Source organism: Sorex fumeus, unplaced genomic scaffold (assembly GCF_029834395.1).
Source record: "Sorex fumeus unplaced genomic scaffold, SorFum_2.1 ptg000043l, whole genome shotgun sequence".
In the NCBI taxonomy this organism is placed as follows: Eukaryota; Metazoa; Chordata; class Mammalia; order Eulipotyphla; family Soricidae; genus Sorex; species Sorex fumeus.
In genome coordinates this window covers 36,814,697-36,833,127 of record NW_026606100.1, presented here as the reverse complement: position 1 = coordinate 36,833,127, position 18,431 = coordinate 36,814,697, and the positions used below count along the sequence as shown (strand labels likewise).

At 40.8% G+C, this 18,431-nt stretch overlaps 1 protein-coding gene across 5 annotated transcripts in view; it reads left to right on the top strand.

Annotated features, from left to right (window-relative positions):
* Positions 1-417: 417 nt before the first annotated feature.
* The window catches only part of SORCS1 (sortilin related VPS10 domain containing receptor 1), a 606,810-nt gene continuing 588,796 nt past the window's right edge, over positions 418-18,431 (top strand). For 4 of the 5 annotated variants that reach the window (XM_056120469.1, XM_056120468.1, XM_056120465.1 and 1 more), the window contains exon 1: positions 418-1,100. In XM_056120469.1, the coding sequence (XP_055976444.1) occupies positions 543-1,100 (558 nt within the window). In that variant the 5' untranslated portion in view covers positions 418-542. The remainder of the gene's footprint in view (positions 1,101-18,431) is intronic. The other variant, XM_056120467.1, reaches the window with a different exon arrangement.

Here is an 18,431-nt window from a genome sequence, read left to right as displayed (position 1 = left end):
GATGCCAACTCCGGGAGACTAAGGGCGCAGAGACCAGCCCTCGAGCTGCCCAAACTGCCAGAGCCGGGCTGGTGTGTCGCTGGTGTGTGCGGGGTGCAGCGCAGGAAACCACCGTTGGCCGGCAGGGACCAGCCGCCGGGGAATCGGAAGTCCCCGACCCAGTGACCGCCGGGGCCGGCGGCTCGGAGCTGGCCGCCCCCGCCCGCCCGGGAGGGGCGCGCGCGGGTTCGGCGGCGGCTCGGCCGGGCCCGGGGGGGAGGGTCGGCGGCGCAGAGCGGCCGCCCCGGAGCGGGACGCGGCGGCCCGAGCCCCGGCAGCGCCCGCCCTCCCGCCCGCGCCCGCGCCCGCTCCGCCCGCGCTGCCACTCGGGCTCCACCCCCGCGCGGCGGCGCTTCGCTCGGCACCGGCCCCGCGCCGCCACCTGCCCCGCGCCGCGGCCCAACTTGGATGGAGTTGGGGTCCTGAGCGCCCCCCGACCGCCGGCCCGCCTCCGCTCCGGGACCCTCCCCCCCGCCCCCTGGCCGCTCGTCTCGGCTCCGGCGATGGGAAAAGTTGGCGCCGCCGGCGGCCCCCCTGCCCGGCTGAGCGCGCTCCTGGCCGGCGCGGGGCTCCTGGTGCTCTGCGCCCCGGGCCACGGCGGCCGCGCTCCGGGCTGCCCCCCGCCGCGCCCCGGCCCCGGCCCGCGCGGGGCTCCGACCCCCGGGGTCTTCTTCCCGCCGGGCCCTCGCGGCGGAGCCCCTGCCACGCCCCTGCCCCTCCTCGGGCGCCCCCTGTTCGCGGTGGCCCCCGGAGACCGAGCGCTGTCCCTGGAGCGGGCCCGGGGCCCCCGGGCATCCCCGGCGCCGACCCCGCGCTCCGGTCGGAGGAGACGCAGCCCCGATGATCCGGACCAGGCAGCCGGGGCAGAGGGTGCGAGTCGCAGCCCCCGGGGAGTGCCGCGGGACGGCGGGCAGCGGGAGCCCGGGACTCCGGAACGGGACCCGGACAAAGCCACTCGGTTCCGGATGGAGGAGCTGAGACTGACCAGCACCACGTTCGCGCTGACCGGCGATTCCGCGCACAACCAAGCCATGGTCCACTGGTCTGGCCACAACAGCAGTGTGAGTAGGATGGGACCGCGGGCCAGAGGGGCAGCTGCAAAGGGTTAAAGTCGCTTGAGTGATCTGCTAAGAGAATTTGGCGACATGGGGATTCTGGACTCCAAAAATGATGCTGAACACCGAAGTGTTTCCCGCACACCTCCCGCGGGAGTTAATGTTCCCTACCAGGAGGTTGAGGTCCTGGACCTGCCGGCCCCTCCCCAGCATCACGAGTCCACTCCAAACCCTGAGCCAAGCTCCAAACCCGAAGGGCATATCCCTAGTTCCTGTTTCACCCGTAGCACGGTGCAGGATGTAGCTGAAGATCAGATAAAGGGGAGGAGGAGGGTGGGAGTTTTGAGGTTGAGTGTTTAGAGTGTGGGGGTGAAGGGGTTAAATTTCCAAGCGGGCTGACATTCCCTCAAGTGACTTTCCCTTTACTTGCTAGACTTATGGATAAACCCAAGTAAGATCAAGAAGACTTTACATTGGACTCTTATGCAGAACTCCCAACCCTTTCTTCCCCACAAGGGAAGGGAAGCGCGGCGGATGCTAAGGTGCCCTTAATGTAGAAGGACTTTCTGGAAACCAAGTGAATGTGAGTTCCAGGAGAGGAAGAACTCTCCCCGGGAATCTTCTAACAGCATCAACCAGTGTGTCTGGAGAGCTGGGGCTTCCCAGCCTGTGAATGAGTGGTTGTTCTCTGGCATCTTCAGTGCCAGGCTGCTCAGATATAACACAGTGACAACTCCCAGTTCGGCCACATTGCTGAGCCCCTCCAGTCTGTGCCACTCACACAGAGGACCCAGTCCTGCCTTGATGTAGGAAGAGAAGAGGATTGAAGTAGTATAGAAGGATGACTCGTGTGTGTGTGTGTGTGTGTGTGTGTATGTGTGTGTGTAGGGGGTGGCTGGGGACCGCAGTTCATGGGCTTCAGGATCTGTCAGGTAAGGTTTTCTAAAAATTCTGGGGAAAGCTTCCCTGTTTGGAATCTGAAGCAGCGTTTCCAATTTAAAAGGCACCCGGGAACTTCAGTGAGCCAAACTAGTAAAGATTACGTTTACGTTTTGATGGCAATAACTGAGAACGATTTTCAAACTATGGAAACTTCTCCAAGCTGCTAGTAAGCAGGCAAGACTATAAAACCCAGGATGGGTAAAATGAAGGAAGATTTTGAAACAAGTTTCCATGTCCATCACTGGATGGAGATGGTACTGTGTGTAACAAACTCACTCTAGGCAGCCTTTCAAAATGTTTTCAGTTGCAATTGCCAGAAACCTTCCCAGCAAGTGCCACAGGAATGAGATGTGCTCATTTTCAGCTTTTTAATAGAAGTTGTGTACATTTTCAGATATTAGTCTGTCGTCACTGATTCCTTGGAGATATATATATATATGTATATATATATAAACATAATAAGACAAATCATGATCAATAGTATTTTGTTTTGCTGACTTTATCTTGAGAGTAACAGAAGGATTTTCCCCACATTTCAGCCTTGATGACAGAAACTTTGGTTTTATGATTCTCATGACTGTTTTACTCCAATAATTGGAGCTAAAATTCTTTCAAGTTCTAGAGACGCTTGCCCTCAATCCTTACCTTAACTATCATATCTTTCGTATTATACCCATGAAAATTAATCTTCCCAGTTTGAACTTGTATCTTCTTAAACCAATTAAATAACATCCGCACTACTTTAAGTAATTAACTCAAAGCATCTGACTTTAAGGGAAGAATTTAAATAGATCAAACATATTAGATCTTGTATCAAGAAGTAAAGGCCTTTGGACTCAAACTATTTTTAGCTTTTAATGTAATTCAAGCTGTAAAATATTACTCACCAAATAGACCTCTGCTTTAGTTCATCTCTTGAGAGATCTTGGAAAGAGCGAGAAAAGAAGAGTACATCTTTGGCAAATTTTAAACTCCATTTAAGAAATGGCGCCAAGCACTGCCAGCCGTTTTTGTAACGGTGCATATAAACCCCATAAGGCTTATTGGGGTCAAGACCGGATGGGTATCACGCAAGGAAATCTGAGACACTGTAGGTGATAATCGAGTTCATTTTCAAATCCTGAACTTTGAAATTACATCAACCAATGAAATTTCTTATCTCTGATGTCTCTTCTATACACTCCAACTTTCAGTATTACCCAATGACAAGGATTTTTTTGAAGTATATACATTGTAGGTGGTAGAAGGAGAAAAATTGTCTAAATCAGGGCCATCTGATACAAAGCTGGCAAGGATTCATAGGAAAGACAAAGTTTTTTATAAAATGTCTATGTGTGTATTTTGCAGTGCTGCTGATCAAGGCCAGAGACTCACACATGCAAGGCAAGAGCTTTTCCACTGATCTATAGCCCCCTAGGAACTATTTTTTAAATTTTATTTCATTTTCTATTGAGGGTTAGGCACTGCACCCAGCAGGGCCCAGCATTTAGTCTTAACTCAGTGCTCAAGGGTCACTTTTGGCTTGCTTGGGATCCTGTGGAGCCTGGGGGCCTGGGATCAAACTGGGGTCAGCTGCATGCAAGTCAAGTGACTTAACCTCTATATTATCTCTCCAGTTCCGCTCAAGTATTTTTCAAAGGGACGGAAGTAGAAAAAGATATTATTTCAGACAACTTTGTGACTTGGAAATTACAGAGTAGACTCAATATTTCGCTTTATTTATTTGTGCTTTCATCTTGACAAGTTGATTTCTCTCTTGAGTTTGAATTTTCTCATCCTCCCTCACCCCCCAAAGACAGGGCCCAGGTCTGTGAGATTGATTACAGAGAATGGTATGCTGGGATATCCTTAAAGAGTAACTTGTGATTGTAGAATATCATAAACTTCTTTGGAGCTATTGCTTTTCCCCCAGGGAAAACTCCTGATTTAAATAAGATGCAGGGCTCTCCTGTTGACATTTGGATGTCTTCACCCCATCTTGCAGTCACAGATTTATTCTTTCAGGGCCACAGGTAAGTACATATCCTCTGAACCTGTCACTCCTTCAGCTAAAAGCCTTCACTAAGGCTTAGATTACAATAACACCAGCATTAAAGGTGTAAATGTATGATAATTGTAGGCTGCCTGTCAAACGGAAGAGTTCTGGATGGTTCTTGCAACATCTTCCCTTTCCCCTGCCCCCTCCACTGGTTGGACTTACACAGCTGTATAAAGACATGACTGTTTTGTTTTATTCGTGGGTGTGATCTGATTCCTCGCTACTTCGGTCTAGCTTGATGGAAACTGTTGCTAGAGTTGGTGGAACACCTGGGGGGGAACTTTTGGCATGAAAGGTGCTGGGTATGAATCATTTGTCATGAGCTTCGTGTCTTAAGCAAGAACATATTGTTCCTACCCTACTCATCTGAAGCATGCTGTGCTTTGATCTAAATTTATATAGTAATCCTGAGTTTGTTAAAATATATATTTATCTATATAGGCATGTGTGATGGGGCATGTGTTTATTTCTTATTTCCAAGGAATTTCAAAATGCTAACACTCATTAATCCTTATAAAATCCTCTTGGGTAATAGGTAGGTGGTAACTGTAAATATCTCTCTTTTTCATATTTTTGTGCTGGAGTTGAATTTTAATATTTCAACTCACCACCTTGTCCCTTTCATACTTGAAATAGTCTTAGAAGATGTGTTAATAGAAGCTTTAACTTGATGTACTGTGCCATTATGATATTTTTAATATTGCATTTATCATGGAGCATGATACTATGATTATTTTTCATGTGTTTCTGTGACTTCATTTGTCCTAGGACTTGAAGTTTTCTATTCAGTCATAGTAAGTATAAACTGGGTACCAACCTGGAAATGTTTCAGCTATATGTATGCCTGGCATTAATGATCTGGCATCATTTTCCTAAAAAGAACAGGACTGCATATTATTGCTTCTGTTTAACAGAGGAGGAAACTGAGGCTCCAAAAAGGCAGAATGACTTACTATTATGAAGCTACAGAAGTTCACTGTTAAAGCTGGGTCTGATTTCCAGGGTGATCAGTTCCAGCTTTAACCCTGAACTTCAAAATTTCCTGAAATGGCGTGTCATAGGCCTACAGACATACAATTCTAGGTTGGACATAGAAACTTATATCTTCCTATTTTGGGGGTGGATTTCAGATTTGATGGAGGAAGGCAGAGTCTTAAATGCAGTTCCATTTCCTTATAGAGAAGCAAGGCTTTCACTTGTACCTGTCACCATGCCTTCAGTAATGATTTGGTTGTTCTCTCCGTCAGCCTCCTCCTCATCTTTCCTGAGACATGGAATCTGCACCTGGTGATTCATTGAGCACAAAGTATCATTCAGCTCCCAGAGCTTGTATTCTTCTGGAGTAGATCCCTTTTCTCAGCTATTAACAAATCTGATTTCATAGAGAGAGGTTGAACATATACTCTTGACATAAAATCTTGACATTGGGATTTTTCTCTATTGGATATGACTTTTTAAAAGTTGAATGATGAAAGATTTAATTTTTTTTTGTCATGTCCACGTAACTCCTCTGATTAGCACTGCTAGTGGGTGAGTGTTAACTCTGTATGGCATGGAAAGCAGTAGACTTGGAGGTGGAGAATATTAGCTGTCCTACTGAATAGCACTTTATAGAGAGCAGGACCCTTGAGTTCTTTGAGCTACCATTTTCTCAACTGAATTCTAGGGATAGTATGACTTTTGGAGAATTTTTCCTGAAAATTTCACATTATTTGTAGCAAGTGTTTTGCACAGCTGGTGCTCAATAAATTCAATATCTTATTTTAGCTGGAGAAGTGTCACTCACTAATTAAGCATTTAGGGTTAAGGTTCCCACTCTGCACAAAAATTACATGCTTTGTCGTAGCCTGTTAAAAGTTTCTGGCCTTCGTTTCATCCTCTGGAAAATGACAACAAGCAAGTAGAACATCACTAAAATCCCTCATTGACTGAAATTAATGTCTTAGCTTTTCTAACGTGGGTATGATGTCCATACCATATTTAATTTAAGTAAATTGGGAGTGATGGGGTGCAGAAAAGATGCCAGGAGCTATACACAAATGGATCGAAAAGTCAGCTATTTATTTCTTATGATCCTTCCTTGCCATGGTTCATATACATATCTATTTACAGGAAACTGAGATGTCTAGATCCTAATAAACAATCCTATGTAGTTTTCATAAAAACAGAATCTTATCTAGTTAGATTTATTATATCACATCTAAATGTTAAGGAACTGCTTAACATTTTGTTTTGGACGAAGATTGCTTACAGCAAAAGTGGAATGTAAACATCTTTATTTTAATGGGATTTTCTAGAATAAACTCACTTGAGTATTGACTTTTCAACCATATACACACACTTTTAAAGAGAGACCCCAGAAACTCACAGTCTAAGCTTGATGGAATTATTTAATTTATTGAAGAGAATAATAATATTTCATATTTAAGGAGAGAATGGCATGTGACAGTGTTATAGTAAGAATCTTATACTACTTTTCACATTCACTTTTCAATCTACAAATATGCATTGACTTCTCTGTCAGCCGTGATAATAAGGATAATGTGAAGTGATACATAAAGAAGAAAGAAATATTATGTCTGTCTTCAGATAGCTTTTATCTATTCCCCAAAATATCTTCTGAACAGGCATCAGAAGACGGGGGAGGGGGTAAGAATCTTCATGTTTTCTTTTTCACCAGGACTTTTTCCACATGCAGTTTTATCAAAGGACTCTCCGTTGTCTGAGTTTTTGGCCAACATTATCGATGGCCAGTTTTCCCAGAAGCTAAAACATTTTTCTCCCTTCTGCTTTAGGTTGTGTTACTTAATATATGTTAAAAAATTGTCCTGCTTTCATGTATGTCTCCCTTTGTCTTCTGTATCACTAGCTAGAAAGTGTGGAGAATGCAATTCTGTGCCCAATGGGGGGAAATAGGCAGAGAGTGATCACAAGGTGGCCAGTGAGGATCATGGAGAAGACAGCAGCTTTCTGTGGGCTGGCGCCAGCTTCTCTGGAAGTGCAGTGGATTCTCCTGAGGTGTGTTCATTCTGCTCAGAGAGGACAGGTAGAATAATGAACAGTAATGGAAAACAAAGGTGGAATCTTGCTGAGCACCATTTACAAAGAAAGAATAGAGACTATTCCAAAGGTAGATAGGAGGTAAAGAGAAGCAAGCATATGCTCTGTAGGAATCCTACGTGGAATTTTACACATGTATAAAAGATATTGTATCTATTTCTATAGCACTCCTGAATGTTGTTAAACTGCTTTAGATCAGTTATTGCCCTTTTTTTCCAATGCAAAATGCTTCAGTTTGCAAAGATTGTAACATTACTTCTATTACCTCTTCTTACCACATTCCTAGGAGTTAGGGAAGACAAATATCATCTACATATGTTTCTCCAATAGGGAATCCAAGCCTTGTTCCAAAGCAAATGAGTGAAAGAGAAGGGTCAGAAACAATTTGTCATGTTTTACAGTGGATTCTTCTTTTGGCCCACTCACCTCTGACTTTCCACAGGCAAGAGATTTGTCATGTGGGAAAGAGGGATAGACATTTGAGTTATAGCTTTTAAGATACAAGCTCAACAATGCAAGTTATTTCTCCTAAACTGTGGAGGAAGTGACCTCATATAAAGTCATGCACTTGTACTTATAAATGCAGTCTATGACAATAATCAGTTCACCATACATGTTTTACTGCTAATGGACATTAGGGCTGAGATTACTTCTGACTGGGCTAATTGCAGTTGGAGTTGGGAGAAAAAGAGGATAAGCATCTTTTCTCCTCATTAATTATCTTATGCAGATAGAATTGAATCTAAAGTCTCAACAAAGGATACCTAGAACACCAACAACATTTGGGAGCATAAATCATGAAACTGGAGGAATGCGTGATAATATATTAATGAATTCTATTTGTGGAAGGATAATGATTGAGTTACTAGTTATTAGTAGTTATTAATAGTTACTACTATTGCTTTTTCTACTCCTAACATTGGAGATGGTGAGGTAGTGTTGAAGAATGAGATAAAGGAAGGAGTAAAGGAGGAGTTCTTAAATATGAGGGATAACTTTTTTAGCCAGGAAATATGCTTTATAACCAAAGCACTTTGTAATAATGCTAACATACAAACCACGAATTTAGTGAATAGTTTTTTTGGAAACACACTGTAAAATATCTCTATATTTTTATACAATCCACTCCCCACCCTTAGAAATTAGGTATAGTTCAGCAGTAGAGAATCTGCCTCTTTATTTCGGCTGGGGGCTTAGAGTGTTGGGGCCACACCTGGCAGTGTTCATAGCTATTTCTGTTTTGGTGCTCAGGAGTGACCCCTGGTGGTTTTTAGGGGATTATATGTAGTGCTAGAATTCAACCAAGGATGGCCACATACAAGAGTCTTAAAGCTTCTATTATCCCTCAGGCTTCTAGGAAACCTGACTGTAGGTGTGAGGTGCTCTGGGTTTGACTCCTGGCAGTGTCGGGGTGACCGGGGTAGGGGGTGGAGTGGAAGTAAAGATAAAAAAAGAAATTATGTGGTATCACAGTTCTAAATCCTCATTAGTTAAGGTGTAAGGAACTTGCATAAAGTGACTGACTAGTAGGTGATGGAGCTGAAATTTGAACGTCTCTGAATTCCATACAATTTCTCTTTAATCAGACCATTCAATTTTGTTACTGACTGTCTTTGAAAGAACTCTACACATCAGAACAAAAGGGAGGGAGAGGATCTCTTGGCAGGAGGGACCCATTTCAGAACTCTCCCTTTCTGGCTACCTCAATCTCAGTAATAAGATTGGCAGTAAGAGGCACTTTACTTGGTAATAAGATGCTCCATGATGTAGCTTGATCAAAACCCTAGCCTCTATTCATCCCCACAAGTAGGGGCCTGGGATTATTAATATATGTCTTCTTGTTATCCTGGGAGGATGTGTGGGATGTGCTATTTAATTTCTTTCTGCTACTTAATGACCCTGGAGTGGCATTGTGGAAAGTATCTATACTTTGAAAAGAATGTGCGAATGAGACTCTTGTATTCTGGTAGCCAACTTATCATGTTGTGTCTAGACTCAATGAGTTGATGCCTCTAGTCTTCTCCTAACTGGTGTAACAAGGGTTATAAAACATGAAATTGTAAGTCAAACATCTTGCTGCTCCAGGGGCCCTGTGGTGTGTGTGTGTGTGTGTGTGTGTGTGTGTGTGTGTGTGTGTGTATGTTGGGAGGGGGGAATTCTTTCCCTACCTCAGCACTCCCACGATATACTTTTGAGGAAATAAAAGGCTATTTGAGATACAATTGTGCCTTTTTTTAAGAAGCATAATACAGCCCTTTTTACCCTGGTTTACATTTTGCTGGTTCAGCGAAGGACTTATTAACTAGTAAGCTTTGATTTCTCTCCTAGGCACCTTGAGCATTTTGTCTCAATATGTTTGTTCACATGGGGTCTGCTTTTCAATCTGCTGAGGGGGTCCATACGTTAATGTTTTAGAATAGCATTTTCAAGCAGCGGCCATATGTTCCACAATAACCTCCCACCAAGATATTCCCAGGGAGCCACAGGTGAAAATCACATATCACATGAATGGGAGGCTGGACATAGGATTAAAGAAGGGAACCAACCAGAAGGACATGGGAACTACAGGAAGATGAGATTGGTAAGTGGACCCTGATAGGACAAAGGTGGAGAAAAACACTTTTGTAAATAAGAGGATGCTACAAACAGTTAAGTTTAAAAAATCACTCCCGGAATATTCATGTGTAAGTCTGGGTGTCAGTGTAATCTGCCCATTGCCTTATCCCATTCTACATGCTTTCCACACTTGCTTCTCTCCCACAGAGAGCTGAAGCTCACACCTTTGATCAGGTTCTCATTAAAAATTGTGATGCCAATATTGAAAACCTAGTAAAAGGCTCAGAAAAAAATTGAATGATGGTCATACGGTCAACACAAGATTCCTTAAATCAGGAAATTGATGGTGATTTTTTTCCACCACTATTATTGGCGATTGTCTTTCTTGGATATTGTATGCCCATGGCAAAGCATGTCTTAGTCACTAAAATAGCACATTATTTTAAACACAACATAGTCTCGAATGATTGGGTTGAGCTTCCTACCATTCCATTATCTATAGATATGTGAACATGTATAATTATGTCCATGACTATGGCCTTAGTTTCTTCTGTGCTATTTAGAAATAGTAGTAATATTCTTTCTTGTCTGATTCTTAATTGCTAGTGGAGATCAAATATAAACGAGTTTAAATTGGAATGTGGCACATAGTCAGTAATAAAGGTTAGATATTTTATTGTTATATTTATTATCATCATTATTTTGTTAGTATTAATTCAGCACTAATAATACTCAAGTGTGACCTACTAAATGATGTTTGTAATAAGTTGCACTTATGATATTGCTTCTGTTTCAACATTTATATTATTTCATTCCAGTTCTCTTTTCTAATAATTAGGCCAGAAGTCTGCCTTAGTGTTTTTGGCACTCCTCTAAACATCTTTATTTGTGCATAACCTGAGATAGGGTCATGGACACAGTTCCGGTGCATGTTTGTAGATGGAGGGAGCTTTTCATCACTCCAATGAGCAATTTTTCACATGAAATGGGTGCCCCACAATTGTACATTGGTATGAACTTTCTTCCCAGAGAAAGTATTGAATTCTCCCAAGAAAGTTTCAGATTCCAAAAGTTTAGTCCACCAAAGCTCACCAGTATTGCCCATTCAGTTCAATAAGAAACTTGTCCTATTGACAGGTAAAGCTTGCCACATGTGCTCATTAGTGATCAACATTAGATTACAGGTTCTAAAGAATATCTTGTATTTGATATGGGGAAAAAGGTACTTCTCCTTGATTTGATTTCACAAGAGAGATCGCATTCCTCCTCTTTGTTCACCACTTTCCCTAATCTGTATATGTTCGATTTGACTGAACCTGAGGTTTTTTTGAGGAAGCATTACACAATTACCATTGATTTATTTTTCAAACATTCATTATTTATATAATCTCCAGTCTCTGTCTCATCCCCAGAGATCAGTAAAGGTATGGATAGAATTACCCATAATTCTATGGTTCCTAAAGCCACCATATTAACATAACAAAAGCTAAGGTTGGTTTGAAGAAACTCATTAGAAACTGGGAAGAAAAACATCTAGCAGTTTCTTATAATAAATAATAGTATCATATCCAGCTTATTGAATATTTGCATCTCCATTTTCTGTTTCTGTGGAGAAAAGTTGAATTGACTTTTCATGTAGAACAAACAGCTCATGACCTTTTATTTAAGTGTTGTATAATAGTCATTTAAAAATTGCTTATGTAAACATGTAAGCCAAATTGGGAAATTTATCACAAATTATCAGAAAAGTAAACAATTAAAAAAAGGTTAAAATTACACATTATAGCCCAAGATTCCTAGAATATATCAGAAAATCATATATAGATAGAATTTCCATATAAGTATATTCTATTTTTTAAAAAATAGTGTAATGGAAAACTCTAAAATGTTTGTTTATTAAGAGGAAATTTGGATTAGGTTATAGGATTTTTTTTTTCAATTCATAGTTTTGCTGTTGTTATTTCTCAGCAAGGAAACATTGCTTGAACTATTTTTAAAAGCAATTTGAAAACTGAAAGAAAAAAGGAGAACAAAGTGAGTTTGTGAACTTGACCTCATTAGAACTGAATTCCAGTCAATTAAATTGAACTAAGAGCTCACATTCATGGTATCTGACTTGCCATCAGTCACTAATGTTGGGAGAGAACTCATACCTAAGAGTCTGCCAAGCAGCAAGCTCACTCTGGGTTTCTTTCCTGACTATAAGGCAGAAGGGACCATCATGCCTTTTGTTTACCACCCAGAGAGAGAGAGAGAGAGAGAGAGAGAGAAAGAGAGAGAGAGAGCTGAAAGTAATTTCACCAACCTGACTAGTCCCCTGGGAAACTCTAGTGGCCTGCAGTCTCCAATAAAATGAGTATGCATTTCTATTTAAATCTCGATCTTGATCTTGGTTTGCATTTTTAGATTATATGTATTCCTGTAAGTGCTTATACAATATATACGTTCTTTATTCTTATTCACACCAACCAAAGCAATCACAGCATTAAGTTTCTACTCCTTAAAGTGGAATAGGATATAGAGTGATGAGACTAGGGTAAGGATGCTTCTTGGTGAGAGCTTAGTGGAAGATATTCAGGACAATGACAAAGAAAAGGAAAGGGAAAGAGATATGGGGTGATGAAAACAAGAGATAAAGATTAAGAGGAAGTCTGACAATGGGAATATGAGCATGAAAGAGACAGTGACAAAGAACAGTGGTGAGAAGAAGAGGATTAAGAAAAACAAGGGCACCTAGACTCAGGAAAAACTTGTGGTACATTAGGGAAAGGAGTGAGGATGGAGGAAATGAGAGGGATTGTTTTGACGGTAGAAAAGCACTGGAATGCTGCTGATGGCATTGACGCCAATTACATACATACGGAGGTGCATAGCTATACTCCGAGAATTCTGTAATATTTAAACTAATCATATGTTAATGAAAGCATTCAAAAATATTTTTAAAAGAATGGTAAAAAGGAGAGAGACCCTTTATAGAGAAAAGCAGATTGAAACACACAGAAAAGATAGAACTGGAAAGAGAAGGGAATGAGAGATGAAATAATGAGCAAAAGTGTCAGTGTGTGAAGAAAACTCATTATCAACTCATTGAAAGTGCAAGAATAGATTCCTAGTCTGACTGTATCTTTCCTACTGTAGATAGGGGCAGCAATTTTCTGGTCTTTTGCTCATAACAGATTCATGGTTGCATACCTAGCCACATCATACTATGAGCGGACTCAGGCAATCTTGCTGTCTTGAGGTACTTTTGAGAGCTGTTCTATGATACAGGGGGGTGGGTGGGCGAATAGATATTGATGCATTTTAAAGAAATACTTAAGAGCAATATCCTTTGGGAAATGGGACAAATGGTCTGGATGGGGGGAGACAACTTTTAACCTTTCTTCTTATACTACTATGTACAGTTTTGAAATTTTAACATGGGAGCGCATTTCTTTAATAATAAAAATACTAACCCATGTTTTAAGTGGCTGTTGTGTCAGCACTGCTGCTGAGTGCTGAGAATACAAAGATGAAGAAGGCTTGATCTTTACCCTGGAGGGTGCACATTCTGGTGGAAATGGACAGACACATAAACAGATAAATTGCAATTTAGTGTGATAAGTGCATAATAGCTGTAATAGAGTTTTGTGCAAAGTGCTATGGGAGCAAAGATGAGTGGGGGACAAGTAATTTTGTCTGAGAGTAGGAGGCAAGGCTTTAAAGGGAAGTGACATTTCAACTGGGTCTTTATAGAAGATTAGGAATTTTGCAGATAGAACAGGGCTGGGTAGGAGATAAGGCCACTCCTGCCACTTTAAACTTTCCTTACTTCAGGTCTTAGGCTCATTTTCGGTTGTTAGCCCAGTCACCAACCTCTACCCTCTTTCTTCATCATCTTAGTAGCAGTATCTGGGGTATCTGGACCACAGCTCAAAGTGTATTTAAATAGCAGATTACAATCCCCATCTCAAATGTCCTGTTAAGCATTCATTCATTCTGCCTCAAATTGGTCAGAGGAATCTGATTTTCTCAAAGGGATAAAATGCCTCTCTGCGTTTTCTACATAACTACATGTACTTACATGTACTGGCCCTAACATACACATAGATGCACACAGATGCACAGTTTTAAAGAATCGCTCTCTCCTCTATTTACAGTAGAATTTGGTTAAGCATACAATATATAGATTTATCCCTGATTTTTGATGCCTTTGCTTTTAAGGAGTAAAAAGTGGGTGTTTTATGGCTTTTTTGTTGGCCATATTTTCCAAATCAATATGGGTAACCTATTGCATTTGAATGAATTGAATGGTCACTTAGTATTGCATTAGAAGCATTCAAGGCAGCAAGAGAATATAATAAAGTATTCCACCCCAGGGTTATCTATATTTAACTTCTTGTACCTTTCAAATAGAAGACAGAGCATACATATATTAAATACAGAAAAAAAATCCTAAAGAACACATTTAGGTTTTAATTGTTTGGCCCTTTTCCTTCCTTCTATTTAGTTTCTACAAAGAAAAGATTAGACATAGGTTATAGGTAAAGTAATGGTAGGGTAAGAGATAAGAGGAAGCTGACATACTGGTTCAGCCCATAAATGGTTGAAAAGTGAAGTCCATGGCTTTTGAATTCTACTCTTTTCATGCATGAATTCAACTCTCAACATACTGTAGTTTGTGCTGATGCTGTATTGGTTTGAAAAGCTAGCTTTGGGATATTATGATTTAGGAACATTTTGCTGAGTCTTTGTGCTACTATAGTTAAGTTAGATGACTCATGAGTTGTTTTATTTTGACGTCAGAAAATAATAAATATTCATTAAGATAATTGAACATTACTGAATATTTTAAATATTGGTTTGAATATTGTTGTGCTCCCAAACTTGCCTTACACACACACACACACACACACACACACACACACACACACACTTCATATGTTGAAACCTAATCCCCAAGATATGATTTAGGAGGCTGGGCCATTGGGAGGGAATTAGCTTACCATTTCGAAGTCCTTCTGAATGAACTGAGAATTTTTTTTAAAAGTGGTTTAGTATCTGCCTTGCCTTTTCCAATCTGTGGGGATAAAGAGAAAAGTCCCTACTGGACTCTGAACTGACTGTGTCTTGATCTTAAACTTTTTAGATTCCCAAACCATGATAAATAAATATCTGTGGTTTATAACACACTCAAGCCATGGGATTTTGTTATAGAAGTGCTAATGGGCTAAAAATGCTCTGTTCCTATCACCTAAGCCAGTTTATTTTTTACATGGACCATCTTCATTAGTCACCTGATTTACCTTAAAATATTAGGATAGTTTTTGATATTATGATATTGATTTTAGAGGATGTAGACTGTTATCCACAAATTAGCTCTTGAATATGTAAATGAGATTTATTGTTTAATATATGATTTTATGCTTCAACAAATTTAAGAAAAGTCATAGAGGAAAAGAGAAAATAATTATGCCACTGTAGGGCCACAGAGATAGGAAAACAGAGAGGTGATCCCTTGCTTGTATTCCCTTGCATGTAGCCAGTCAGGGTTTGATCTCTGGCACCCATATGGTTCCCCAAACACATCAGGAATGAACCTTAGCAAAGAGCTGGGAGTGAGCTCTGAACACAGCTGGGTGTGTCCCCAAAACAAAATCAAACGAACAAACCAAAATGCATCTACTTAGAAGTACCCTAGTGCATAAATATAATTTGTTTCAAGCAAAGGTAAACTACAACCCATGAACCATCATTTTTTTTTACATTTTTAAATGGCTGAGAAAAGTGAAAAAATTGTATGTTATAACATATAAAAATGATGTGATACTGGGCTTGGTACACTATTACTGTTACAATATACAGTATTACTAAAACAGTGGACAGGCCATTTGCCTTGCCTGTGTCTGACCATGGTTCAATCTGCATTCAGGAGTGCAGAACCCTGAATGCAGAGCCACTAGTAAACCCTGAGCAACACTAGATGTGGACCCAAAACATATTTGGTATATAAAATTTTATTGCAACACAAATGCACTCATTCTTTTACATAATGTCAATGGCCGAATTTGCTTAACAACAAAGTTGAGTCATTGTAACAGAGGTGGTATTGTCCACAAATTCTAAAATGTTTATCCTCAGGTCTCTTACAAGAAATTCTCTAGGGGGTTATAAAGAATGTTAACAGAGGAACAGTGAGGATACAGAAATTCTCATCTGCATGTTAACTCAAATGAATAGTCTTTGTCCTTTACTTTCTTGTGTCAAATACATACACCTTAAATTTCTAGTCATCGGGTGCAGTCCCTTGTTCCCTATTCCTGTTCCCTTGCTCATATTATTTCCTCTGATTAGAAATAAATATGTCATGTCTCTGCCCAGTTAAATCATTTATTTATCTTTTTTGGGGGGGTGGGGTGAAGTGCATACCTGGTGGTATCTAGATCTTACTCCAGAAGTTACACTCAGAGATCATGCCTGGCAGGGCATGGTGGACCAATGAGTGCCAGATATCCAACTTGGATAAGCCACAAGCAAGGCAAATACCCTCCTCACTGCACTATCTTTCTTTCCAGCATTAGATTGTTTTTATTCTCATCATTTGGGTATCACTGCTTTTCTGAGGTTTTCCTCATTGTTTCCAAGAAATGATACCTGACTCTAATGAGATGAGATCTTAGATGCCAGGTCAGTTTCTTTGTGCCTTTTTCCAAGCACTAAGTGCTAAGTGTTCTCTGGTTTTTATCCCAATTAATGGCGAACAAGTTGACACAAATCCATTCATTTTTTTTATACCAGTATTTAGCATGTAAAAGATGCCTGGTAAGCATATTTAGAAAACTCAAAATTCTAAGGAAAGGTATTTTATTGAATTTTCGTGATAGGAAAGGTAAATGCAGAAACTGAGATCCAATTATTATAGACTATCTTCGATAGTGGAACCCTTACTCTTGAGTTATGCCATATTACACCACATTATCATCACCACCACATAATCTTTGCACTGTGTTTGAAAGTAGCACTAACACACACATCACATCAGACAATGTTTGTTTGCTTTTGTTTTTGAAGTAAATCGATTTTATTTGGATGGTTTTTAAGGTGTGGTGGAGGAGGGGAGAGAGAGAGAGAGAGAGAGAGAGAGAGAGAGAGAGAGAGAGAGAGAGAGAAATGCACTCAAGAGAGACTGCGGCTACTCCAAGGGCAGAGAGAGCCCTTACACACATCCTAGCATTAGACAAGAAAGCACGAAAGTACACATCTCAAGAGGGAAGATGCAGGCTACACACGTGCTTGGGCGACACATGTGCTCGGCCACGTGGGTGCAAGCAGTGCATAGGCTCCGGCAGTATATGTGCCTTGTTTGCGTTTTTGTTTCTAGCAGTACTCAGGTCTTATACCTGGATCTGTTCTCAGGGATCACTCCTGGCAGTGCTCAGTGTACCATGTACAATGCTGATGTGAAAGATTTAACTGGGGTGTCCACATAGGCTTGCAAGCAGACAACATGGCCAACCTGAGTTTGATTCTGTCGCCCCTCTCGCAGAGCCTGGCAAGCTACCGAGAGTATCTCGCTTGCATGGCAAGCTACCCGCTGTGGCGGATTCAATATGCCAAACACAGTAACAATTGTCACAATGGAGACATTACTGGGCCCACTTGAGAAAATCGATGAACAAGCGGTGGACAGTGACAGTAACCCACATGCAAAGCAAGTACTGTAACTCCTGTAGTATCCCCTCCAGCCATTTCACATCATATTTGCATTCAAATATTCTGGAAAAAAGTTTGACATAAAATCTACAATATTTATGCAATAAATTGCAGTAAAATGTCATAAAGAGGGCTTCTTCATTCAAATAATATTATTAAAACAATATAAAATCAAACGTGTACATATACTCAACCAGACATACATATATGTGTACATATAATTAGAGACACACACATACATATACACATATACACACAGAGAAAGAGAGAGAGAGGAGAAAGAGGAGAGAGGAGAGAGAGAAAGAAAAAAGAGGAGAGAGAGAAAGGAGAGAGGGAAGAGAGGAAAGAGGAGAATGAGAGAGAGGAGAGAGGGGAAGAGAAGAGAGAGAGAGAGAGAGAGAGAGAGAGAGAGAGAGAGAGAGAGAGAGAGAGAGAGAATCCAGATCATATTGTGCTGGAATCAGTTTCTGTGTAGGTATGAGTCTTGAAGAAACCTGGTTTTCCAGCTGTGGAATGAGCAGATACCTATTGGGGTCAGCATAGCCTCAGGCTTAAGGGAGAAAATATCTTCATATTTCTCTTTTTAAAAACTGGATTAAGAAACAGCCCCATAATACAAAAGTCTCACGAGGACCAGACATTTGAAAAACAATGAGGAAATGTTGCATTATGAGAAATTACATTGCTGCTGTGATAATGAACTACGCCTAAAGCACAGTGACAATGAGAAAATAATTATTGGTTCAATTTACATACTCTCTCAGACTAACTTACCTGAAAAGATAAATTGAAAGTTGTTGGGTATTCCAAGTAAGTTTAGAAGTCATAAGATATTAGTTAAATTTGCAAACACCGCTATTTATTGATAGTTGAGGTGATAATTAATTTAATGATAGCCACTGTTCTTTAGATGTTTACAGTATGCCAGGAGTTATTAATCTTGTTATAACGTTTAGCAATGATAGACACTAAGTACTGCCATTATTTTCATTTTAGAAGCACAAAACTGAAAGATGGAGGTTAAGTAATTTACCCAAGGTCATTGAGAT